Source organism: Symphalangus syndactylus, chromosome 9, assembly GCF_028878055.3.
Source record: "Symphalangus syndactylus isolate Jambi chromosome 9, NHGRI_mSymSyn1-v2.1_pri, whole genome shotgun sequence".
NCBI lineage: Eukaryota > Metazoa > Chordata > Mammalia > Primates > Hylobatidae > Symphalangus > Symphalangus syndactylus.
The window spans coordinates 112,154,799-112,181,378 of NC_072431.2; the positions used below are offsets into that span (position 1 = coordinate 112,154,799).

Genomic DNA, 26,580 nt, shown 5'->3' on the forward strand with positions numbered 1-26,580 from the left:
ATATATAATTTTGAAAAATTCCTGAGGAAGGAGCCATGGGGATGGCCTAGCCCAAATGTTGCAACTGCCTTTAGGAAGGAGGCTGAAGTCAGGGCTGGGCTGTAGTAGGAGGGCTGAAGAAGTGGGGCAGATACCAGAGACCTTAAAGAGGTAGAAGTTGGGCTGGGCATGGTGGCTCACGCCTATAATCCCAGCACTTTGGAAGGCCAAGGCAGGTGGATCACTTGAGCCCAGGAGTTCGAGACCAGCCTAGGCACAATGGGGAAACCACATCTCTACAAAAAATACAAAACTTTGCTGGGCATGGTGGCGGGCACCTGTAGTCCCAGCTTCTCAGCAGGCTGAGGTGGAGGATCTCTTGAGCCTGGGAAGTTGAGGCTGAAATGAGCCATGATTATGCCACTGTACTCCAGTCTGGGCAAGAGAGTGAGACCCTGGAAGAGCCAGGGATGGTGTACAGATCTATTTCTGGGTTCCAGGCTGCAGAGCCAACTGCCTATTTGGGATTTCCTTGGCTTTCTTACAGATACTATATTGTGCTGTTTTTGCATTGTTACAAAGAAATACCTGAAACTGGGTAATTTATAAGAAAAAAGGTTTAGTTGGCTCACAGTTCTGCAAGCAATACAGGAAGCATAACACTGGCATTTGCTTCTGAGGAGGCCTCAGGAAGCTTACAATCCTGGCAGAAGTTGAAGGGGCAGCAGGCGTCTCATATGGCAGGGGCAGGAGCAAGAAAGAAACAGAGGGAGATGGCCGGGCGCGGTGGCTCACGCTTGTAATCCCAGCACTTTGGGAGGCCGAGGCGGACGGATCACGAGGTCAGGAGATCGAGACCACGGTGAAACCCCGTCTCTACTAAAAATACAAAAAATTAGCCGGGCGTGGTGGCGGGCGCCTGTAGTCCCAGCTACTCGGAGAGGCTGAGGCAGGAGAATGGCGTGAACCCGGGACGCGGAGCTTGCAGTGAGCCGAGATTGCGCCACTGCACTCCAGCCTGGGCGAAAGAGCAAGACTCCGTCTCAAAAAAAAAAAAAAAAAAAAGAAACAGAGGGAGATGCTACATGCTCTTAAACAGCTAGATCACATGAGAACTCACTCATTTTTGGGAGGACAGCACCAAGGGGGTGGTGCTAAGCCATCCATGAGAAACCCATTCCCTTGATCCAATCACCTCCCACCAGGCCCCATTTCCAATACTGGAGATGACGATTCAACATGAGATTTGGGCAGGGACACATTTCCAAACTGTATCAGATACCTTATTCCACAACCAAACTCCTGATTCTCAACGCCTCCCTCCTAGCTTGTCTTCTCCCCAGTTATCCATCTCAGAAAAGGAAGCCACCATCCCTCCAGGGGCTCAGGCCTGAAGCCTTCTGTCATCCCTGGTTTTTCCCTTGCCCTTATGTTTCAAATATAATCCATCAGCTCAGTCTCTTGTTCTACTTATAAGTCCGTATTGGATTCCTCTTCTCTATTCTAACTGCCACCACCTAGGTTAGGCCAGCATCATCTCTTTCCTAGACTACTGGAAAAGCCCTCTGACTTCCCCATTCTCTGTACAATTCATTTTTCCAGACTGCTGATAGGGTCTTTGTAAACTGTTACTGAGATCATGTTACTCCTCAGATTAAATCTTTCACAGCACTTATAGAACAAAATCCTCACTCCTTCCTGTGGCCTGCAAAGACTTGGATCCTATGATTCCAGCCTCCGTGTCCTACCTCTTATGCCATCTCCTCCTCGTCCATTGTCCTCTGGCCACACTGGTCATTCCTCCTTGAATGGCTGGCTTCTTCTCTTTTAGGTGTCCTGGTGGTTAATACTGAGTGTCAATTTGATTGGATTGAAGGATACAAAGTATTGATCCTGGGTGTGCCTGTGAGGGTGTTGCCAAAGGAGATTAACATTTGAGTCAGTGGGTTGGGAAAGGCAGACCCACCCTTAATGTGAGTGGGCACAATCTAGTTGCTGCCGGCAATATATGCAGGCAGAAAAATGTGAAAAGAGAGACTGGCCTAGCCTCCCAGCCTACATCTTTCTCCCGTGCTGGATGTTTCCTGCCCTCGAACGTTGGGCTCCAAGCTCTTCAGTTTTGGAACTCGGACTGGCTCTCCTTGCTCCTCAGCCTGCAGACGGCCTATTGTGGGACCTTGTGATTGTGTGAGTTAATACTTAATAAACTTCCCCCTTTATATATTTCCTTCCTTCCTTCCTTCCCTCCTCCTTTCCTTTCTTTTTTTTTTTTTTGGAATGACATTTTGCTCTTGTTGCCCAGGCTGGAGCACAATGGCACGATCTCGGCTCACTCTGCAACCTCTGCCTCCTGGGTTCAAGCAATTCTCCTGCCTCAGCCTCCTGAGTAGCTGGGATTACAGGCGCCCGCCACCATGCCCGGCTAATTTTTGTATATTTAGTAGAGACGGGATTTCACCATGTTGACCAGGCTGGTCTTGAACTTCTGACCTCAGGTGATCTGCCTGCCTCGGCCTCCCAAAGTGCTGGGATTACAGGCGTGAGCCACCACGCCCGGCTTTTTCTTTCTTTTTTTTTTTTTTTGAGACGGAGTCTTGCTCTGTCACCCAGGCTGGAGTGCAGTGACGTGATCTTGGCTCATTGTAACCTCCGCCTCCTGGGTTCAGGCAATTCTTTCACCTCAGCCTCCTGAGTCTCTGGGACTAGAGGCGTGGGCTACCATGCCTGGCTAATCTTTGTGTTTTTAGTAGAAATGGGGTTTCACCATGTTGGCCAGCTGGTCTTGAACTCCTGACCTCAGGTGATCTGTCCGCCTTCGCCTCCCAAAGTGCTGGGATTACAGGCCTGAGCCTGTATCCTGTCAGGTGTTAGCTTAAATATTGTCTCCTCAAAGAGGCCTTCCCTGGGCACCCTATTTAAAACATGTCACTGCCATCTCATCCTGTTTTTATCTTTCTTAACACCCTTTAATTGTGTCTTTCATATACACACCGTATTTGAAATTATTTTATTTCTATATTGTAACAGACCTTTGTTATTTTTGACCCACCAGCATTTGAACCCCCTTCCTGCATAAAAGCCCAACAGGCCAGATACTCACATTCCCAGCCTCCCTTGCATCTAAGAAGGTCCAGCCAATCTGGATGTACCTTCTCAGGGCTGTGAATCAAGTGCTAGTGATGCAAAGAAGCAAGGACCATGGGGAATCCATTTTGGTGGTGGCAGTAGAATTGGTGGCAGTGCCATTGTCTCTCACTTGGTCCTTTGACTCAGCAGATCCAGTGGTGTTTGAGGTGTCTATGGCCAATTGCCATGCAGTATGAAGCCCAAGAGCAGGTTGCTCACATTTCCAGCATGCTTGCTCCTGGGTCATTTTCACCTTTCCCTTAGTCTGCACCTGCAGCCTCATGGAGAGTTCTTGATGACCATTGACTCATAAGCCAATTTTTCAGCTGCATATATATGATTCTGCACAATTTTCTGGAACTAGTTTAGAGTGGATCACTATAGCAACAAGGCCCCATTCAGGGTGATCCTGAAAGATAGTGGCGGGCGGATCACGAAGTCAGGCGATCGAGACCATCCTGGCCAACATGGTGAAACCCTGTCTCTAGTAAAAATACAAAAATTAGCTGGGTGTGGTGGCACGTGCCTGTAATTCCAGCTCAATACTCAGGTATTCCAGCTGTCATAGGAGGCTGAGGCATGAGAATCGCTTGAACCCAGGAGGTGGAGGTTGCAGTGAGCCGAGATCGTGGCACTGCACTTAGCCTGGTGACAGAGCAAGACTCCTTCTCAAAAAACTTCCATATTGTGGAGAGGATGATGTGTCAGTGAACGGCAGGCAGTTCTAGGAGCTGGGAGCTTCAGTCCTAAAAGCACAACTACCAAAAATAGCAGTGAGTTTGGAAGAGGGCTCTGAGCCTCAGATGAGATTGCAGTGCTGGATGACACCTTGAGTTCATTTCTTTTATATTTTTAATTTTTATTTTTGCCTGACAGTCTGAATATGTTTGTATGACACCTTGAGTTCAGCCTAGTGAGGCCAAGATCGGAGGACCCAGTCAACCTAGACCTACACTTCTGGCTCACAGAAGCTGTGAGATAATAAATTTGAGTTATTTTAAGCTGCTGAATTTGTGGTGATTTATTTTACAGCAATAGAAAACCAATACAAGGCTGGATGCAGTGGCTCATGCCTGTAATCTCAGCACTTTGGAGGACAAGGTGGGCAGATCACCTGAGGTCAGGAGTTCGAGACCAGCCTGGCCAACATGGTAAAACCCCGTCCATACTAAAAATACAAATATTAGCCAAGCATGGTGGGGGGTGCCTGTAGTCCCAGCTGCCCTGGAGGCTGAGGCAGGAGAATCACTTGAATCTGGGAGGCGGAGGTTGCAGTGAGCCGAGATCACGCCACTGCACTCCAGCCTGGGCGACCAAGGGAGACCCTGTCTCAAAAAATAAAAAAAGAGAAAACCAATACAAGAAGAGAATAATAAATGTCAGCTAAGTCCCAGAACCAGTTGCAGAACTACTGACTGTAACTTTTATCCCTATTCCCTTCCTTGTGAAATGTGTCTATTTTTCTGTTCTTTAACTGACTCCTCCTTTCTTTTATCCTCCTTTATTGCATTCTTGAATATAGGTTGTTGTGGTGGTATTACTACTACTCAGCAAGATTCTGGTTTTACTTCTCATCTTGGGAATTACCACCTTGACGTTAGGTATGGCTGTGTGACCCACTTTGGCCAATGAAATGTGAACAGAAATGGCATATGTCACTTGTGGACAAAAACATTTAAGCAATAATTTCCCTGGCTGTCTTCCTTGACTGGAGCGACCATGGAAGCCTGTGTTGAGATGAAGAAGCATGCCAACAGATCAAAACACTTGAAAACTTGAGCAGCCACGTGGACTACAGCTGTGCTGGAGACTTGCCTGGACCCACAGCAGGCTTGGTATGCATGGGGAATAGAATTTTGTTACATTATGCTCCTCAGATTTGGATGTCATTTGTTATTACAGTATTACCTAGCCTATTCTGACCAATCAGGTGTGTTGGTGGTGGTTACCAGGTGTTAGAAAATAGAGACGTAAGATTACAATAAAACTGCAGGGGGAAAACATGTCACCCCAATATCTTGGATTTAGAATCGGATGTTGCTATGGAATGAATCGTGTCCCCCGCAAATTCGTATGTTAAGTCTTAACCCTAAATGTGACTGTATCTGAAGATGGGGTCTTTAGGAGGTAATTAAGGTTAAATGAGGCTGGGTGTGGTGGCTCACACCTGTAATCCCAGCCCTTTGGGAGACCGAGGTGGGTGAATCACCTGAGGTCAGGAGTTCGAGACCAGCTTGGCCAACATGGTGAAGCCCTGTCTCTACTAAAAATACAAAAATTAGCTGGGTATGGTGGTGTGTGCCTGTAGTCCCAGCTACTTGGGAGGCTGAGGCAGGAAGAATTGCTTGAACCCACGAGGTGGAGATTGCATTGAGCCAAGATCGTGCCACTGTACTCCAGCCTGGGTGACAGAGTGAGACTCCATCTCAGAAAAGAAGAAGAAGAAAAAAAGGTTAAATGAGGCCATAATTCGATAGGAGTATAGACTTAGAAGAAGAGGAAGGGACCTCTCTTTGTCTCTCTCTGTCACATAGTAAGAAGGTGGCTGGCTGGTTGCAAGCCACAAAAAAAGCCCTCACCAGAAAGTGACTATCTTGGCACTTTTTTTTGAGGCAGTGTCTTGCTGTTGCCCAGGATGAAGTACAGTGTCATGATCACGTCTCACTGCAGCCTCAACCTCCCAGGCTTGAGAGTCCCTCCCAGCTCAGCTTCCCAAGTAACTGGGACTACAGGCACCTGCCACCACACCCGTCTAATTATTTCTATTTTGTGTGTGTGTGTGTGTGTGTGTGTGTGTGTGTAGAGCCATTGCCCAGACTGGTATCAAATTCCTGGGCTGAAATGATCCTCCTGCTTTGGCCTCCCAAAGTGCAGGGATTACAGTCATGAGCCACTGCGCCTGGCCCATCTTGGCACTTTTGATCGTGGACTTCTAACCTTCGGAACTGTGAGAAAATAAATTTCTGTTGTTTAAGCTACACACTCTGTGGTATTTTGTTATGACAACCTGAACAGACTAAGATGAATGTGGTAATTTCTAAGGCTCTGAGTTGTCTGTCTTTGGGGAGGGGTGAATTTTTTTTGCCTGCGTAAACAAAGGTGATACTATGTTAGGTGATACTCTTAATTTTCTAAGAAGTCTAGGATTTGGGAAGGATGTATATTGATCTTGGATAGCCATAGTGTGGACTCTAGAGATATTTATTATTATTATTTTCGTTGCCCACAAAGTTAGCCCCTTTCTGTGTTTGAGAAATTTCCTATTATATTACTCTTGGTTACTGGCAGACTTTGCTTTCCATCATAGAATCCCCAAAGGTCACATACTAATTTTCCCAGCGCCCTCTGCACTAGGACTTGGACACATGACCTAGGCTTTGCTAATTATAGGACTGTGAATAGGAAACTAGTAGTGATGTGAATGAATGGGGTTATTAGAGAATCCATTGTTGGTGGTGGTAGCAGTGGTGGTGAAAGTGATGTCTATTTTACAGGGGCAGCTGTAGCTATGATTCCAGAGGTTGGCATCTGGCAGGCTGACCACCTAACACTGGTAAGGCTTGGGGCAATAGTACAAATGGAGGCCCACTATCTAAATATTTAAAAGGTAAAAATCAAGCTAACAAGTTGTCAAATAAAAAATGTGTCTGTCTTCCTTACCTTGAAAAATACACTTTCTTTTTTTTTTTTTTTTTTTTTTGAGACGGAGTTTTGCTCTGTTGCCCAGGCTAGAGTGCAATGGCACGATCTCAGCTCACTGCAACCTTTGCCTCCTGGGTTCAGGAGATTCTCCTGCCTCAGCCTCCCAAGTACCTGGGATTACAGGCATGCGCCACCATACCTGGCTAATTTTTGTATTTTTAGTAGAGAAAGGGTTTTGCCATGTTGGCCAAGCTGGTCTCGAACTCCTGACCTCAGGTGATCCACCTGCCTTGGCCTCCCAAAGTGCTGGGATTAAAGGCGTGAGCCACCATACCCGACCAAAAAATATACTTTCAAAACAACTTGAAGGCTAGGTTCAAGTTGAGAATTCTTGAACTCCTTGGAGATCCATGATGGAATGAGGTGGTAAGGGGAGAGCCCATCACTAGCCCTCCACTTGTCACTCTCCTCTTCCTATCCACAGTTCTATCCTGCACCGTGAAGGGTCTCATGTGTCTGGGTATAAACACTCCAGCCCCATACATACAAGCTCCTTCTACATTCCCTGCAAATAGCTACTTCTTGGCTACCGTCTGGACCTGGTAGTGTGTATATCAGTAACATAGTCTATCCTAGGAAGAACAAATCTGAGGAAGAGGCCCATAATAATATTGGAAGCTACTTGGGGGCATTTGGGCAGGAAATTCTCTGTCTTTCAATTCCTGAAATGTGGTCTAGAAGAAAAGAATGAGTTCTGAGTGGGTGCTTCCTTGGTCCTGTGGACTTTTTTTTCCTGTGTCCAGAGATATGATTAGAGGAGGGCCAGATCAGGGTCATCTAAAACATGGGATGCAGGGCAAGGGCCCCAGTTGTCTGGACATAAGCGTTGTCCTGGCCACTTGGCATCCCCTTTTGGTGGTGCCACCATGCTGTCTTGGAGGCCTGTCTGGACCATCTGTATGTAGTGTATGCTCTGGGAGTGGTTCTGGCTGCCTAGGATCACTTATTCTTGCTATTTTCTGCATCTTCCCAGGGTCTTTTTAATAAACTCCTTTTCTGTTGGAATCAGCCAGTGAGTTTCAATGGTGCAAGTAAGAATCCTGATCAACACTTTTGTTTATTTGCCTTTTGTTTTTGGAGGAGAGGAGGAAGCTTCATGAAGACCAAGACCATATCTATCTTGTTCACTATCAGCACCTAGAATAGTGCCTGGAATGAATCAGTGTTCTGGATTGCAGACAGTGATGAGGCATCACTTTAGACATGAGGGGTTTTCCCAGGGCTGGAACCCTATGTGATGGCAGCGCTGAGACTCCTGGGGGCCCTGCAGAGTGATACTCTGGCACTCAGTGCTGCCCTACCAGGAGCCATTTACGTAGGCTACAGAGAGGATGGTGCCCCCTGGAGTTGTGCAGTGTTGCTGTCCTGCCTGACAGGTTTAAGTGTTCCTGACAGTGGTAGGGTTTCCTGAGAGGAATGGTGGCTTGATAGTAATGGGGGGACCTTGACCTTAATGGGTGTCCCGTCAGCAATGAGGACATAATAGGTATTGGGACATCCTGTCAGGGATGGGGGTTCCTCAACTGATGAGCACTTTACAGTGTTGAGGCCCTGACAGAAGGGCTGGCTTCCTCTTGGGAGAGGACCCTTGAAATGATGGTTTGACAGGAATGAGGTCGACGTGGTGATTGGGGTTTGGATGGTGTTAGGCTCAGATTTCCAGGGACTGGGATTCTGAGGTCAAAAGCCCTAGGAGATCTGGTTGTCCCAGAATGGTAGTGTTCCTGCGGCTGGGGCGAAAGCTTTCCCACCTCTGCCAGGTTGGAGCCGAGGGCGGCTCACATCTTCTGCATCCACCTGGAGCCACGGGGAAGACCCAAAGACCCTAGAAGTAGGGTGGGGAGGCCTGATTCCCTCATCTACCCTGATCCTTAGAGGTCCTTGCTCTTTTCCTCCAACCCTGCCCTGCCTGCCCCTGGCCCCTTGGGAGATGGAAGTGTCCCTCAGAAATGGGCCTTTTGAGAGTTGATGCTGTCTTGCTGCCCTCAGATGCTTTGCTCTTCAGAGGTCCTCTGCCACCTGCTGATCAGATGCCTGGCCCCACTCCTTTCCAGGAGCCCTGCCTGTCACAAGGTTCCTTGTCCTGCGTCTCCCCCTACCCTCCAGATCCCCAGCACTGTTCCTACATTCCTCATTTCCTTTCAATATCACCAGGTCCTGGCATCTGATACTCCCCTGGGAATAGGAGTAGGGTGGGCATTGCTGTGGCCCAATCTCCTTCTCTACTCCTCTGTTGCTGGGAAAACTGAGGTCTGAGTAAACTCCCTCTTCGAGGCTCTGGGGAAGCTGATGCCCCTTCTACTGCAGAGGCCCAAGAAGCTGGAAGCCCTCTAGGGTGTGTCTTTGTGTCTGGGTTCAAGTGTTAGGACCCCACCTGTGGCCACCAGCTTCCTCTCTTGTTTTTTCCCCAGCTCTTTCTAGCAAGCTGAGCTTTTCTACCCCAACTAGACTTCCCAGCCCCCAGCCTCAGTCCAAGTGCTGCCCATCAGTCAGGCTTAGACTGCAATCCCAGCTTTGCCACTCACCAGTTGAGTTGACTTGGGAGGTCATTCTCCTCTGTGCTTCAAATTCCTTATACATAGAATGGTACTAATGATACCTCATGGGATTATTTGAGGATGCAGTGATGTAGTGCCAAGAAAGGACTCAGCTTGGAGACTTGCACATGGCCAGCACCCAAAAGTAGTGGCCTTGCTATACTGTTCTCCGTTTGTAATTAGGAGATAGGTCAACTCAGAGAAGTGGCATGTGTAATAGTTCAGAGTAGATCTTCTGGAGCCAAACTGCCCAGACAGGAACCCCAGCTCTGCCTTTTTTCTAGTTGTCCATCCTGGGCAGGTGACTTGACCTCTGTACCTCAGTTTTCTTAGCTGCAGCATAAGAATGGTAATAGCACTTAAAGCAGTGCCCAGTACCTGGTAAGCATTAGTGGTGAATTAGCTAATACTCAGAGCCATGTCCTTCCATGTGGACAAAGTCTCAGGGATCACCTAGGAAGTTATCTGACTGGAGAAATGCCTGCTGATTCCTACAGAGGGGCACTTGGAGGAAATTTCCCAATTAGGAGTCCTGAGCCTTCATGAAACTGTTATTTCTAAGGTTTTCTGGTGGTTTCTGAGTTTCCCATAGCCTAGAAGGAGGGGGTGACATGGAGCTTGCCTGCCGAGAAGTTGAATATGAGATGATCAAAACATGATCAAAACCCTATGAAGCTGGCTCTGAACAAATGCTCAACCCACAACAGATATATCCCCAGCTGTCTTGAGAACTGGATATGCTCCTGGTGGGGGGCGGGGCATGGTGGGAAAAGACCATGTTCAGTTCCGTTTTGGTTAATCATATGTGTATTGGGGCTTATTTCATGCCAGACCCTGGCAGAGCAATGTTAGCAATGGAGTTGGATGAGGCCCAACCTCTCCCTCGGGAGCTCTCTCAACAAATAGGAAAGGGAACTTTTCATCCCCCAAAGGCTAAGAGCAACCTGAGCAGGGATGTCAGATAATTTTAGGGAGATATTGGCTGCTGAGATATTGGCCTTTAGGATGGGAAGTATCACCCAGCTGCAGGCCTTGAACCTGTAACAGATGCCATATGCCCTAGAGAAGGTGCCTATCTACAGGCAGGCAACAAGGCCTCCACATCCTAACTGGGAAGCTAGGAGTCCACACCACTCCTCCAAGAGCTGACAATCTCTGATGGGCTCCTGGCCCAGCAGAACTCTGGATAAATGAAAATGCAACAATGGTCAGTAACTCACCGTGAAACAGGAAGCAGATGTTGATTAAATGGAGTCACAGTGCTGAGAATGTTAGAGTGGGGCAGGATGCTCCATTGCTCCAATTGCTCAGATTGCTGGGCAATTGTACCTGGCGGGGAGATAAGGGGGTAAGACTCAGTACCCAGGATGGGTTGGTGTGGTTGGGTGGTGGGAAAAAGAGGAAAGCAGAAAGCTAAGATGGAAAGCATTGGCTGTAGAAGGGGTGGGGAGGGTTGCATGCCAGCTCCCCTGGGACTCTGGTGTCCACCCCCTCAGATTTCCTCCAAATTCTTCATTTCCCAGGCTTCCAGGGTCAAGTGAATCCAAGGCACTTCACTAGCTCCTAGATTATTTTCTCTTTTTATGAGTCTCAGCATCTCCTTTGATCTCAGAGGGTGGCGCTAGGGAGAGTTTTCTGGATGTGCAAGACTTTGTGGGGTGTCTGTGCAAATGCTGGGGGTTTAGCATGAGAACCAAAGATTCAGGAGCCATGTCTTTGTTTGGAATGAGTCTCAAAAATCAAGCACCTCTCTCCCATCTGACAAATGGGGAAACTGGGTCTCGGGGTGCAGAGTGGGAAAGGAACTTGCCCAGAGTCACACAATGAGTGGGGCAGAGACAGGATCATGGGACTCTGGCCCAGGCAGTGAATTCAGGATTTGCTCTGTACCTCCTGGCGGCAGTATCATGGAAGTAGTGTCCAGGGGCCCCTGTCCTGGTAGCATCTTCTTCAAGGCTCCCACTCTCACCTGCCCTACTCTGTCTGTTCCTCCGATAGTCCAGAAAGATCACTTTTGTTGCTTCTATGGCAGGCTGATTTCCTCTAAATGTCACTGGCACTGAGAAGGATTTCAGGCAATGTACTCCCCTCCCATGTGCGTTTGTCCTCTGAGACACCAGCCTGCTGGGATGCAGGGCACGGGGTCCACAGCTGGGAGACCTAGAATGTCATGGCTGGCTGGCTTGGTGGATGGATGAAAGAATGGCTGGGTGGGAAGTGAGTGAGTGGACAGTTGGATGGATGGAGGTCTGATGAATGCAAAAACAGCTGAATGAATGGATGCATGGATGCATGAATGGATGGGTTATTGCAGCTGTTCTTGAAAACTATCCCTATCCCTCCCACCCACCTGGTATCCCAGGTGATTCTGAGATCTGGGATACCCAAGGTTTTGAACAGCTGCATCTGGGAGCAGAGGAGAGGAAGAGGATGTCATGCTCTCAGTGAGGAGGGGCTGCCACAACTCCCTCACCATTTCTCCCTTTTCAAGGCCTGCCCAGGCCTGGTTTTGTTACTGGCTGAGGTATACCTGATACAATGACAGCTCTCTTCCCAGGCAAGGGTGCTCAATCTGGCCTCCTTGCTGTCGTCTGACCCCATTGGCACAGACTTGTCACTCCCAGCTGGAGAGGCCCTTAGAGAACACCATCTGGAGGCTAGCCTGCTTCCCCAGGGGACTTCTCAAGTACGAGGTGCTCACTCTGTACAGAGAAGCCCTGTGGGATGCTCCAAGAGTCACACGGCTCTCATCTCCTAGAGCTGAGATTCCTTTCTGGTCTCATCTGGGGAGATGTCTCTGGTCTCAGTGTTGCCTTTGAGCCCTGGAGCCCATGTAGACTGTAGGGGTGGTGGTAGGGCTGCTCTATGTGGAATCTCCTGTGCTTCCCTGGCTACTCCTTCTTCCACCCCGTGGGCCTCTCTCCTGTCTCTGACCTCTGACTCCCAGGTCTGTCTGTCAGTGTCCCTGAGAGGCATGGCCCCAGGATTGCAAAGATGGGGCTGGACCTTGCTCAGTTTGGCTGAGAGAGGAAGGCTGGCCTGGAGGTCAGATTCTGTATGGACAGGATGAACAGATGGACCCTCAGCCCCGGCTGCTGAGCCTTTCCTCACATATGTATTCATTCTCTAAACAAATATTTATTGAGGGACTGCCTTGTGCCAAGCAGCATGCTGGACACCAGAAAAACAGTGGAACCCAAAGCAGATGTGATCCCAGTCCAAGAACATGCACAAATTTGGACAAACCAGCAAATATAAGTCAGTGTGATGAATGCTGTGAGGGGCCACTGCAGGAGGCTACCTAACCCAGCCTGGGGTCAGGGAAGGCTTCCTGGAGGAAGAGGCATCTGGACCCAGATGGGAAGCCAGGTGGGCAGAGGAGAGAGAAGAGTGTGCCAGACCAAAGGAAGGGCATGGGTGGGTGGGTATTTTCCCCCCAGGCAGTAGAGCTGGGCCCTTTGCCCCACTCCACCTCCCCCAGCCGTGAGAGCTGGTTCCCCACAACTCCTTTCCCCCCCAGTGACACTGGACCCCTCAGACACCTGGATGCTTGAACACCTGCCTTGGAGAGCAAAGACTGGGAGGCATGAGACGCTGGCTTATTCAGGGAACTGACCCAAGCTTAGTGTCACTGAACTATGGAAAGCAATGAGGCTGATCCTGAGAGCATCAGGTTGTTACGTGGAGGTGAGCGAGGAGACCCCCTAGGCCACAGAAGAGAAAATAGATCCTGCCATTCCACCTCCCCCTTCCTATTCCTGTCCACCTGGCTAGACAGCAAACAGACAGCAGACAGATCTATGGGTACCACGTGGCTTTTTTTTTTTTTTTTTTTTTTTTTTTTTTTTTAGGCTAGTCAAGCAGTGGGAGTGGAGAAAGAACAAAGAAATCTGTAACGGGTTGTGATCAATTAGTTGTAAACACCAGGTGGCTTTATTGGTAGCATTGCAGTCTGGGGGTGGAGCAGCTTTACTCTGACCACACTCACCCTCTCGCTCACACTCACACTCACACACACCCCAGGCCCTGTCCTGGCTGGTCGGGTCTGGTGCAGAGGAGCTGGAGGCCTGGTCCTTCCTTCTGGTCCTTGGTTCCCCAGGTTAGGTAATAATTCACAATGCTTCACTCGGACTCCGGGCTCCCTCTGGCGCTGTCATGGGTTAACTGCTGCGGCGCTTCATCTAGAGGAGGAAGGAGAGGAAGGGTCATGGGCTGGAATCTTAGACAGGAGCTCAGAGGGAGGAGACAGGGCCAGGGAGGGCCAGGCTTGCCTTGGCTGAGGTCCTCTGCAGTCTCTGGATGATGCGTTCTACCCAGGGCTGGTCTGGGGGTGCACAGAGCTGGCGGCCCCTCAGTGTGGTGAACCTGGGGTGAGAGGCCAGAGAGAATGGAGCCCCAGAATCCGGCATGTCTGGGAACCTGTTTCAGGGATTTCCTTGAAGGGGCTGGGCTTGGTATGGAGAAGGGGAATAAGAAGGTGGGGGTCTCAACAGGGGCTAAAACGGGAGATGAGGCTAGACACCCTCCCCACAACTCACACTACAGCAGGCACCCTGCAGCCATCCTTGATGAGAAGGTAGCGGAAGTTCCTCACGATGTACCCCGGGATGGGTTTCTGGGTCACAGACAGGCAGCAGTCTTCAGCATCATTGGTGCCACTCAGAGTTGGGGCTGGGATGGGGAAAGAAGGTGACAGGACACAGGGACCCTTGAGGGTGGCATGGCCATGGCCCTAGCTCGGATTGAGGACACCTGTGTGTGTGTGTGTGTGTGTGTGTGTGTCTGTGTGTCTGGTGGGGTGGGGGAGGAGTTAGACCTGGTATTCAGCCATTATGCACCAATATGGCTCTGGCTCTACTGGTTGCTAAATATATTGTCATACTTCTAAACTGTTTTGTAAATAACCACTGCCCTGAGCCCCACAAATGACTTCCTGCTGCCCTGATCACCCCAACCTCTCTCCCAGGACAATCCAGCAAGTAAAGAGTTAATGCAGGTCACAGTGTGGGAGGGGCGTGGGGTGGAGTAGGCTGGTGTTAGGAGCCTTATTAATTGCTAAAATTTTTTAATATCAGCCTTAGCTTAGTGTCTGCCATTCTCCCTACCTTAAGCAAATCTCCTTCTGCCTGGGAAACGGAGGCAGCAGGAAATAGAGCTTGCAGAGACAGCCATAGCCATAGGCCCCAGGATGTGCTAAGAGACACACCTGCATTGGGATTCAGGGGCACAGGGACACCCACACTTACAGGCACACATGCAGGGACCTGCCAGGCTCACCAAAACATGCAGACCTAAGCATTCACTTGAACTCACCATGTCCCTTACTTCCAGTGCCAAGCAATCTGAGATCTAGACATTACCCACTGCCAGCCCCCCACTGCCCCTGACCCTGACTCTCCCTTCAGCCTTACATGGGGAAGTCCAGAGAACCAGCAGGCTGAGGGCCAGTAGCAGAGCCATGGAGGGTGAACAGAGGCAGGCCTACGGCAAATGTGTGAGCGCCAGCTGTCTGGGTGGGTGCAGGATCTGTGTGAGGCTGCAGGGCGACTGGGATGCAGGGGTGAAATGCAAGGTGTGAGTGATGTGAGGCTGGGAATGTGAGCCCTGCAGCTGACTCTTATTTATGGCTAGCGCCGTTTCACTTTCTCTGCCTGAAATTCCCCTTCATGTCCCATTCTGTGATTCCCCTGTTACCCCCCTCTTTCTGGCAGAATCTCACCCTGCCCCCCCTTCTTCCCCCTGCGGTTGCCCTTTCCTTCTGCTTTCCTTGGCTCCTGCTCTGAGAACTTAAGTCTGCAGTCTGGCCCAGTAAAGGCGGCTGTGCACTGTTTCTCCAGAGAGAGGGATTGCCCTGTCATCCCACTGGTGGCATTTGCATCATCAACCATGAAGCTGGGGTTCAGAAGTGATGGTCAAAGGTGGGGGCCACAGTGAGGAACTGTGCTCCCTTCTTTAGGTTTATCCCTTGTCCTTACTGGTGCTTCTTTCTTGGGAGGCTGGTGGTGAAGAAGTCTCCCTGGCACCCTCAGGACAACCATGAGAGCCTGGGGTGGCCTCCAAGGTCATCGCAGTGCCTGCCCACCCACCATGTGGGAACCAGTCCTTCCCTTGGGGCAAGCAGAACTGAAAGGCCAGGTACCTTGGGAGGAGGCCCAGGACCCCCATCCCACATCTCAGGCCTCTGGGGCTCAGCAAACCCTCCCCTTCCTCTATTTACCATTTTCCTATGTCCAACACCTGGGTCAAAGGAACAGCTGGAGGGAGCCTGGCTTGGAATAGCCCCCTTCATTTTCCCGCTTTTCTCAGTCCTGGGAACCAAGAGGGGATTTCTAAGGAGAGGGGCTGGCCAGCTCATATTCAGACAAATCTTAAAATTTCAAGGAATCGGCCGATGGGGGAGGGGACAAGTGACTTCCCATCCCTATGAGAAAGGTCAGAAGAGAAGGCCTCGAAAGAGAAACTAATATGAAACGCCCATTCACCCGTCGTCACCCAAGCCCTAGACCCTCTTTTGGATGCAGAGAGGGAGGTGGAGCATTTCTCTCTGAAATTTCTGACTTAGCTTCTTTCCATTCATTAATCATAATAATAGTAATGGTATTTTTGATTGTTTACTATGTGCTAGGCTCTATATCAAGGACTTTACCACTATTACCTTGCTTAACTTTCCCAAAACAATACCATTGATGTAGTTTTTCTTATTTTCACATTATTATTCTTATTTTACACATAAGGAACATGAGGCTCAGAGCACAAAGCCACACAGCTAGTAAGTACTGGAGCATGATTTGGACCCAGGTGTGCTCTAGGGTTTGCAGTCTTTACCTCCACCCCACACTGCCTGTCTGCCACTTGGTCATGGCACAGAGCGGGTAGTACACGGTGCAGAGGAGGGAGACTCTGCAGACAGAGTGCCCAGCTTGGGATTCAGATTCCACCACTTACTAACTGCGACAAGGTGAAAATTCTCCAGTCTCTGTGTCTTAGTGTCCTTATTTGTAAAATGGGAATGGCAGAAGATCTACTTCTTAGGATTAAATGAGGTACCCTGAGTAAAGCCCTTAGCTTAGAGGCTGATGCACAATAAGCTGTGTTAGCCATTGTTCTTCTTTTGTCCTTTTTTTTTTTTTTTTTTTGAGACACAGTCTCACTCTGTCACCCAGGCTGGAGTACAATGGCGCGATCTTGGCTCAGAGCAACCTCCACCTCCCGGGCTCAAAGGATTCTCCTGCCTCAGCCTCCTGAATAGCTGGGATTACAGGCACCCACCATCATGCCCGGCTAATTTGTGTATTTTTAGTAGAGGTGAGGTTTCACCTTGTTGGCTAGGCTGGTTTCGAACTCCTGACCTCAAATGATCTGCTCGGCTCCGCTTCCCAAAGTGTTGGGATTACAGGCGTGAACCACCATGCCTGGCCTTCTATCCTTTTATTCAGGTATCTGTTCATTAATTCATCCATCCACCCCTCTTTCCATTGATCTATCCATTCTTCTGTCCGTGGTGGTTCTGGTTATTCTGTTTGCCCCATCCTATCCATTCTCCACTCTTCACGGCCCTGCTCTGCTCCCTGGAAGGCTGACCTCTGCAGATAGCATTACTCAGGGTCACCTGCTCTCTGGCTTCTGTTTGGGGCTGGCCCGTGGGAAGCAGCAACAGGAGATCAGTGGTGGAAGGAGAGAGAGGCTGGGGTATTAATTCCCCAAATCCTTCATCTTGCTGCAGTTCTGGCAGTGAATAATTTCCCCTGTGGCAGTTGTTCTCACAGAGTAGCCTTTGGGCAGCAGCAGCAGCATAATTTGGGAGCTTATTAGAAACACGAATTTTTAGATTTTACTTCTCACCACATCTGAGACTCTGAGGATGGGGTCCAGCAAACTGCATTTTCACACACCCTCCAGGTGACTCTGATATGTGCTAAAGTTTGAGATCCCAACGAGCCTCAGGGATACCATCAAATGTACCTCATCACAGGAGTCTCAGGAGGAGAATAGAGAGAACAGGGCATTAAAAAAATTGAAGAAATAATGACAAAACATCTGAAATCTGATGAAAAGTATGAATATACATATCCAAGAAGTTCACTGCGCCCAGCCTGCTATGTTGTTATGTTTATCAGAGATCTTTGTTTCTTTCTGTGGCTGTAAGTTATTACTTTTTGTCCTTTTGTTTCATTCTGAAGGTCTCCCTTTAGCATTTCTTTGTTTGTTTGTTTTTTGTTTTTTCTTTCTCCCTTTAGCTTTTCTTATGGGCAGATGTACTATTAATGAACTTCCTAAGTTTTGTTTATCTGGAACATGAGTTTGAGACCAGCCTGGCCAACATGGTGAAACCCCATCTCAACTCCTGACTCCTCAGCTACTCAGGAGGCTGAGGCAGGAGAATTCCAAGGCTCACCTTTGTCTCCCAAAGTGGTCTACAGATTGAGGCCCACTGGGCTACAGTGATCCTTTTGGGTTGCCTCCCTTCCATGGGTCTATCTCTATTTTTTTTTTTTTTTTTTTGATACAGAGTCTCAATATGTCACCCAGGCTGGAGTGCAGTGGCACAATCTCAGCTAACTGCAGCCTCTGCCTCCCACGTTCAAGTAATTCTCCTGCCTCAGCCACCCGAGTAGCTGGGATTAGAGGCACGCGCCACCATGCCTGGCTAATTTTTTTTTTTTTTTTTTGAGATGGAGTTTCACCCTTGTCACCCAGGCTGGAGTGCAATGGCACAATCTCAGCTCACTGCAACCTCCGCCTCCTGGGTTCAAGCGATTCTCCTGCCTCAGCCTCCTGAGTAGCTGGGATTACAGGGACCCGCCAACACGCCCAGCTAATTTTTTTGTATTTTTAGTAGAGATGGGGTTTCATCACGTTGGCCAGGCTGGTTTTGAACTCCTGACCTCGGGTGATCCACCTGCCTTGGCCTCCCAAAGTGCAGGGATTACAGGTGTGAGCCATCGTGCCTGGCCTAATTTTTGTATTTTTAATAGAGACGAGATTTCACCATGTTGGCCAGTCTGGTCTCAAATTCCTGACCTCAGGTGATCCACCCACCTCGGCCTCCCAAAGTGCTGGGATGACAGGCTTTGGAAACACTGTTCCCTCCTCTTGCCCCTTCAATGGCTTCTCACCATTGCTACACCCCAACTGCCTATCATCCCATGTTGGTTCCTTAATCCTGACCCAATCTCTTAAATTGTCCCTTTATTAAAATCTTTCCAGTTAAATTTTTTTGAGTGTATATGATATTGTGAAATATATACCTGGTCTTCATTTTCCTTTTCTGACATACAGCTCCTAAAATCCTTGGAATCTTGGGAGAGATTGTGTCTTTTCTATGCTGATGCGATAACTGGTGGCTGGGGGCCTCTAGACAGCCTCTGGATGGGAACTAGTCAGCAGAAGAACCAGCCACATGGTTAGAGAGTTGGAACATTCTCTAACATTCTCTAGTGGTGGGGAGTCCCACCCATTCCCCACCTCTGGGTAGGGGAAGAGGGGTGGAAGCTTGAGTTGATAAACCAATGGCTGATGATGTAATCAATTATACCTAGGTACTGATACTTCCATTAAAAACCCAAAAGTACTAAGTTGGGGTGGGGGCTTCTGGATAGCTGAAAACATGGAGGTTCTGGAGGAGGGTGCCCAGAGAGGGCATGGAAGCTCCACACCTTTTTTTCCCCATACCTCACTCTGTGCATCCCTTTCATCTGGCTGTTTATCTGTCCTTTGTAATATCCTTTATAATAAATGGGTAAGCATAAGCAAGTGTTTCCCTGACTTTTGTGAGCTGCTTTAGCAAATTAATTGAACCCCAGGTGGGTTGTGGAAACCTTATTTATAGCTGGTCAGTCAGAAGCATGGGCCACACTCTGTGCTTGCAATTGGTATCTGAAGTAAGGGGGCAGTCTTGTGGAACTGAACCCTCAACTTGTGGGATCTGATGCTACCTCCAGGTAAATGATGTCAGAATTGAATTGAATTAGGGGACACCCGTCTGGTGTCCACTGAGGAACTGTCTGCCAGAGAATTTCTTGGTGGGGAGAAATCCCCCCACACTTATGGGTAACCAGAGGTCACAGAAGTATTGAGTGGTGAGAGGGAGTAGAGAGTAGGGAAACATGGTTTTCCCTGTATCCTTGGAGTGTGCTATCTGTTTCCTGCCAGGGTCCTCACTGATATAATTGGTAGTACCAGGACATAGATTCCCAAAATGGGATTCTAGGATTGGCTTGCCCTTGATGAAGGCATGGGTGGTCTCTGTGCTTGGGAAAAGAGGACACAAGTAATCTGGAGCACGTAGAAGCATCACAGTCACTTAGACTATCACTCGTGAGGCATGGATGAAATGTTGGAAGTCAAGACATTAGGAGATAAAGTACCTGAGGCAGTTACTTACTATGGCTACAAATGATGATTGCAAATGGTGATTACTATATTGTTACTATAGTACAACATTGAGGCCAGAACCTCACTGGCCATTTCTGATTGTACTAGTAAATTTCCAATAAAAAAGATAAGGTTAGGCCAGGCACAGTGGCTCACGCCTATAATCCCAACATTTTGGGAGGCTGAGGGGGGCAGATCACTTGAGGTCAGGAGTTTGAGACCAGCTTGACCAACATGGCGAAACCCTGTCTCTACTAAAAATACAAAAATTAGCCAGGCATGCTGGCGGGCACCTGTAATCCCAGCTACTCAGGGGGCTGAGGCAGGAGAATTGCTTTAACCCGGGAGACAGAAGTTGTGGTGTGCAGAGATCATGCCATTGCACTCCAGACTGGCGACAGAGCGAGACTCCATCTCAAAAAAAAAAAAAAAGGTTAGACCATGAACTTCTAACTCAAATGGAAGTCTTAAGGAATGTTTATTGTATGTGGCCACATGACAGATATGGCTGAGGATCAGATCCAAGACCCGAGTGTCTTGGATTCATGTCTGAGTGATGATGCCCTTATCCTAGAATAAAGGCACTATTGGGAAGGCATAGGACTCTGAAACTCGGAATGGTGACATTTGAGCAGAGATGAACAAAGCTGAGAACTTTGGACCTTCAAATCCCCCTGAATCTTCCTTGGTGGTAGAAGATAATTCCCCCTTCCCCTGTAAACCATGAAGGATCCAACCTTCCCTTCCATTAGATACTAACTCTCTGGCAAAGGGCATGCCTTTTCTCCTCAGGACCCACCCTGACCAGCCCTCAGAGTCTCCAGGCCCGTACTACAAGTTTAATCCTAACATTGTCTAGACAGGAAAGTACAAGATGTGCTCCAAGAGCAAGAGTGTAGGTGCTGGGAAATTTGCAGGAACTTGTCAACTTGTCCTGGGAGAATCCCAGGAACCAGTGAGGACAAATTTATTGATATAGGTGTTCTCATGTAGGATTTGGGTATCATTGTGTTAATATTAGCTGAGCACCTGGGAGTTGTGCTAATATTCTGTTGGGTTGATTCCTGGAAGTCTGGATTTGACAGTGGCCTGTGATCAGTAAGGTTGAGGTGCTAGAACCTCGCTGGCCTGTTGTAGAACACTGCTCCTCAAACTTTAATGTGTGCATGATTCACCTGGGAGAATCTTATTAAACTAGATTCTATTCAGTAGGTCTAGTGAAGCCCAGAATGTTTCATGTTTCACATTCACAATTTTTTTTTTTTTTTGAGGTGGAGTCTTGCTCTGTCGCCCAGGCTGGAGTGCAATGGCATGATCTCTACTCACTGCAACCTCCACCTCCTGGGTTCAAGCGATTCTCTTGCCTCAGCCTCCCAAGTAGCTGGGATTACAGGCACACGCCATCACGCCTGGCTAACTTTTGTATTTTTAGTAGAGACGGGGTTTCATCATGTTGGCCAGGCTGGTCTTGAACTCCTGACCTCAGATGATCCACCCACCTCGGCCTCCCAAAGTGCTGGGATTGCAGGCCTGAGCCACCGTGCCCAGCCTTCATGTTTCACAAACTTTTAAATGATGCTGACGCTGTGGTCCTTGGACTATACCTTGAATAGTAAAGTAGAGGAAGAAGTTCAAAGGTTAGAAATGAATGTTGAAATTACCTATTTTGTACACCTCCGAAGGGTCCAGAAAATACTTTCTTCTTCAAGGCAGCAAGAACACATCAGTGAGGGGAATGCCAACTCTTTGAAAAGCACTGTGTGACTTCTTTAATAGGCTAGAAATCAGGTTGTGAGATGCCCTCTTGGGACTGGGCAGCCTTATTTCAAGGTGAATGATGGAATTCTTGCGTGGTAGAGGACAGGTGTTACCACCTAACCATGAGTGATAAGGTGAGTGAAATTACTATGAAATCTGTAGGGATGAGTGGTAATCATGTGCTTTGCCCCATAGGAATATGTGGTGGTAGCTAATTAATCATGGTGTTCCTAGTAATGAAATAGATGGACCGCTTACTAATGTTCTACTTGACCCATACAAGTGGAAAAATTCTAGACCTTGTAAACAGAAACTTGATTTTCAGGTTATATTAAGGATTTACAGTCTTACCCAGTTCCTAGACTCAAGCCAATTTCCCAGAACTGAATCCTCTTGATTGGGTGGGAGGCTGGGAGATCCTGGATCTCTTTCACAGGCGGATTCCATAAATCTTTCTCCTAGTCGGTGTTTTTCAAGATGTGGTGAAATTTCCAGGCTATGGAGATGGGGACGAGCTGAAAAATAGTCATCTAGGGCATAACGTTGAAGAGCATTTTGGGTTTTAGAGGCAATATATACTGTATTTATATGTACTACTGCCAAATGTACTGCAAAATATACTACTGCAAAATGACTGGATATTGCATAAAGGCTCATAAAGGTGAGGTTTTTTTTTTCTTTTTTGAGACGGAGTTTCACTCTTGTTTGCCCAGGCTGGAGTGCAATCGCACGATCTCGGCTCCCAGGTTCAAGGTATTCTCCTGCCTCAGCCTCCTGAGTAGCTAGGACTACGGGCATGCACCACCACACCTGGCTAATTTTGTCTTTTTAGTAGACATGTTCATGTTGTTTAGGCTGGTCTTGAACTCCGGACCTCAGGTGCTCCACCTGCCTTGGCCTCCCAAAGTGCTGGGATTACAGGCGTGAGCCACCGTGCCCAGCTGAAGCTGATAGTTTTGAATGAGGTCCAGGCTCCAGGGAAAGTTGCCCTGCTGCTCTGGCTGAATGACCCACAAATCCAGTGAACCTCATGTTGTCTGTGGCAGATAAGGGTGTGCTGTAGGAGCCCTAGTAGGAGAGTTAAAGCAAAGAATCTTAGCGTAGTGGAGTAAGGCCATGCTTCTTCTGCTAACAGTTCTTTTCTATTTGAAAAGCAGTTCTTGATAGGTCTTGGGGCCCTGGTCTAAAACTCAGATTACAGTTCATCCAGTGACAATGTGACTTAAGGGTGCTAACTAAGCAAATGATATAGTTGGATGTGCACAGCAGCATTTATTATGCAATGAATTGTATATATGAGATCAGACCTTGAAGTTTCGGAAGGCACGAACAAAAGCATGGCTAGATGGCTCGGACTCCTACCTGTGTTGTTTTCTGCTTCTTCCTCTGATTACACAGCTTCATGGAGAGGTTCTCTACAAACAGTTAACAGAGGGTCTGTAAGGTATTCTGGCATTAGCTGGAAGAGACAGCTGACTACAGCCCCAGCCAGGGCTGGTCCTGAAATACAGTGGTTAAGGCAAGTCCTCTCAGTGGGCAGAATTTGGGGCAGTACATTTAGTGTACACTTTGCCTAGAAGAAGAGATGGTCTGAGGTTTGGAGCTATACTAATTCACGTGCAGTGGCTGCCTACAACAATCCTGCTCTCACCTCTGTAAGTGGTCCCTTCACTAAATTCTTTTCCATTAACCTTTTTTGAGCATGCCATTTGTTTCCTGCCAAGATCCTAAATGACACAATCATATAGTGTAAAGCTGGCGGAGAGGTTTTAATTCAATTTCAACACCATCTGCCTGGAGTGCCTGTTGGGAAGGACCCTGAGAATCAGCAGGAAAGGGTGAAATAATGAAATAATAATAAACAAGGCATTTGTTACACATTCATTCAATAAATATTTATTGAGGGCCTCCTATGTGCCAGACACCGTTCTTGGCACTGAGATACAGCAGTAAGCACAGCAGATACACGTTCCTGCTCTTGCAGAGTTGTTATGCTAATGAAAGAGACAGACAATAAGCAAACAAGAAAAATCTATACCATCTCAGATGGCAATAAGTGCTATGAAGAAAAATAAAGAAAGCAAGAGGGATAGGGAGTATTGAGGGAGGGTGTTATTTTAAATAAGGCCGTCAGGAAAACCCTTACTAATAACATTTGAGCAGAGAGCTGACCTGAAGAAGGTGAGGGAGAAATCCATGCAGAGGTCTGTGGGAAGATGTTCTAGGTAGAGAAAACAGCAAGGGCAAAGAGGCAAGAGTGTATCTGAGGAATATCAAGGAGGCCAAAAGGGGAGGGTGGTAGGAGATATACAGTCAGATAATAACAGGGGCCAGATAACACAGGGTTTTGTAGGCCATTGTTATGCTCTGCTGAGTGAGATGGGGAGCTATTGGAAGGCATTGAACAAGTGTGACACGATCTGACATAAACTCTTTCTAGCTGTTGAACGGAGAGTAGACCAAACTGGTGCAAGAAGGGAAGCAGGGAGACCAGGGTGGAGGCCGTTGCAACAATCCAGGGAGGAGATGATGGTGCGTGGAGTTTGTGAGAAGTGCTCAGATTCTGGAAACAAAGTAGAGCCAATAGACTTTGCTGAGGGGTTCAGCATAGGATATGAGAGAAAGAAGAGGAGAGAATACTGCAAGGTTTTTGACTGAAGAAACTTGGATATAATTTTAGTTAACAAGATGAGGATGATTGAAGAGGAGTGGGTTTGTGGGGAGATCAGGACCCTGGTATAGACTTAAGTTGAAGCTGCATGTTGGGCGTATTAATGGAAATGTGAAGTACGTAGCTGGGATGAGTCTGGAGTTCAGGGAAGAGATTCTAGCTGAAGACACAAATGTGGGAGTAAATGGATGGTATTTAAAGGTATAAGACAATGAGGTCACCAAGAGAGTGAGTGTAGATAGAAGAGGTTCAAGTTCTAAGTCCTGGGCCTCGCCAACATGAACAGATCAGGAAGAGAAAGAGGTGGCAGTCAGGGTGTTACGAAGGTACCCACTATCATGGCAAAAAGGGAAAGGGCACAGGCCCGGTGGGTGAAGGGTTTAAGACACCTACCCACAGCTGTTGGTTTAGATAATCCAGTGGGGGTGGGGGACTGGAGGTCAGGGAAGTGTTTGAAACAGTTTCTGACCACAGGTACAGAGGCATCAGCGCTACGTGCTTCGCCTTGTTCAACCTCTTCCCAGCCAAGTCGTCTATACATGGTTCTTGGTTCAGCCTGAGCCCTGGGAATCTTGTTCCAGCTCAGGGCAGATCAACCCACTCAGCCCAACCTAGCCTCACCCTCTTTCAAGGAGCCTGCCCAACTTCCGTGCTCCCAGGTCTGGCCAAATCCCTGCCCCAGGGGTAGGAGATCCTGAATGCGGGCGTACTAGCCATTGGGGCAGGGGAGTCAACCAAGTCCGTGGTGGGGGTCGGGGTGGGTGAATGATTGTAGGGAGAGGACTCTGACTAGATGGTTAGTGTATGTCGCGTGCATGAATGTGCGTATCCCGAACTGTGTCTGTGGGGCCGTGCGCGACTGGGGCACGTGTGCGGATGTGTGTCCGCGCCCGTGAGCGTGCCCATGCATCTCCCCTCCTGGGCCTGCAGGGGGCGCTCCGAGCCTGGGAAGGGAGGCTCTGGAGCGGGGCGCGGCTGCGGCAGAGGGGTAGGCGCATGCGGCTGTGACCCCGCGAGCTCCTCAGAGAGGCTGCGGTGCGCGGGCGTCCGAAGTCCCTGGGCCTAGAACAGCCTCTGGCGCCCTCCCGGCTCCCTGGCCCCGCCGTCCCTGGGGTCCCCGCGCGCGGGCCGGGCGTATTGGGGGAGGCTAGGGCTGTGAGTGGTGCCCGCGCCTCCGATGACCTGGGACGACAGTTACCCCGGGGCAGGGCACCCCCCGTCCCGCCAAACCCCGCCACCCATGCCCCCGAGCCCCGGGGGTCCTCTGCGGGGCCGGCCCAGCCCGGTGGCCGGGGGAAGGCCCGTGTTTGTCGGCGAATATGAAGCATTTATCTTTCCTTCCCACGCCCCAAATATTTCCGATTTACCCAGAGCCCAAGGTGCCCAATGTTGAAGTCTTGAAATAATTACTGTTTGGCTTAAAGGCTGAAGGAGGCTTCACATCACCTCTGGCACTTCCCTCACACCCGATAGATATCTTACAGCACTCATTACGGGGCCAACGCTAAGAAAGGTTTCCTTATTCCACGGAAATGTATTGAGAGGCTAACCGTGTGCGAGGCGCGAGGCTGGGGCTGGAGGATGAAGGGCTATAGCCTGACATGGGCGGAAAAGGAACTTGTCTTGCCCATAAGTGGACACAGGGAAACGCGCAACCTTTGGCCTAGAATGAGACACATGTGAGAACAAATCGTAAAAATAATTGAAAACAAATTGGTCCTAGAAAGATGAAGGAAATGAGAATAGAAAATTCAACCCCCACGCCTGTTTTCCTTTAGCAGACAGAGGACTGCTTCCTCCTAGTGGCCGAGTAGGGCAGTGAGCGCCTCCCAGCAGGCGGAGGCTCACAAAGCGCAGGGGATACTCCGAGCAGAAGCTGGCGCTGGCAGCTTAGGCCTTCACAAGTGCTGTTCAGTTATTCTCTTAATATTGGATTGAAATTTATTATTACCACAACCCATGATTCTAAAGCAAAAGTCTCAAAGAATATGGTAACAGAGTTTCTCTGGGGTGTTTTAGTTTGCTGCCAACTGAGAAATGGTTGTCTTGAAGAAAACAGAGCTTTCAGCCTCTTGACATAGCAAGAGACGTAGGTCACCAAGGTCTTAAGGTCACACAATTCCCCTTAAAGTAGGCACTACTAGAAGAATTACAAATATAGGCCTGGCACAGTGGCTCATGCCTGTAATCCTAGCACTTTGGGAGGATGAGGCTGGAGGACCCCTTGAGGCCAAGAATTGGAGGCTGCAGTGAGCTATTACTGCACCACTGCACTCCAGCCTGGGCAACAGAGCAAGAGCCTGTCTCAAAAAAAGAATTACAGATATAGGCGTTAGAAAAAAAGAGAGTTGGCAATTTCAGCATCCATAAAAATGGTAATCCAGCCCAAGACTGATGGCAAAGGATAGAAACGTTGATGACTTTAACAAAACA

The 26,580-nt window shown here is 48.7% G+C and overlaps 2 protein-coding genes and 1 long non-coding RNA gene across 10 annotated transcripts in view; 2 read left to right on the forward strand and 1 right to left on the reverse strand.

Annotated features, from left to right (window-relative positions):
• LOC129490288 (antiviral innate immune response receptor RIG-I-like) overlaps positions 1–26,580 on the forward strand; it is a 337,723-nt gene that overhangs the window by 187,936 nt on the left and 123,207 nt on the right.
• The window catches only part of LOC129490299 (uncharacterized), a 67,919-nt gene that overhangs the window by 10,401 nt on the left and 30,938 nt on the right, over positions 1–26,580 (forward strand). For 3 of the 7 annotated variants that reach the window (XR_010113567.1, XR_010113568.1, XR_010113566.1), the window contains exons 3-4: positions 4,138–4,256; positions 4,628–6,085. This is a non-coding gene — a long non-coding RNA (uncharacterized lncRNA). Of the gene's footprint in view, positions 1–1,993; positions 2,167–4,137; positions 4,257–4,627; positions 6,086–26,580 lie in introns of those variants that run through there. The other 4 variants (XR_008660211.2, XR_010113569.1, XR_010113570.1 and 1 more) reach the window with 3 other exon arrangements.
• On the reverse strand, positions 13,172–25,621 carry LOC129490297 (C-C motif chemokine 19-like). 2 transcript variants are annotated; one of them, XM_055294033.2, is made up of 9 exons: positions 25,558–25,621; positions 22,839–22,891; positions 21,828–22,006; positions 17,187–17,320; positions 15,562–15,652; positions 14,756–14,891; positions 13,883–14,015; positions 13,616–13,709; positions 13,172–13,525 (listed from the first exon to the last, which is right to left on the reverse strand). In XM_055294033.2, the coding sequence occupies exons 6-9, from the start codon at positions 14,802–14,804 to the stop codon at positions 13,505–13,507; spliced, it is 297 nt and encodes a 98-aa protein (XP_055150008.1). In that variant the 5' UTR covers positions 14,805–14,891; positions 15,562–15,652; positions 17,187–17,320; positions 21,828–22,006; positions 22,839–22,891; positions 25,558–25,621; the 3' UTR covers positions 13,172–13,504. The 2 variants fall into 2 exon arrangements, with proteins under 2 accessions (XP_055150008.1, XP_055150009.1); XM_055294034.2 differs by lacking the exons at positions 15,562–15,652; positions 17,187–17,320; positions 21,828–22,006; positions 22,839–22,891; positions 25,558–25,621 and having other exon boundaries at positions 14,756–14,941.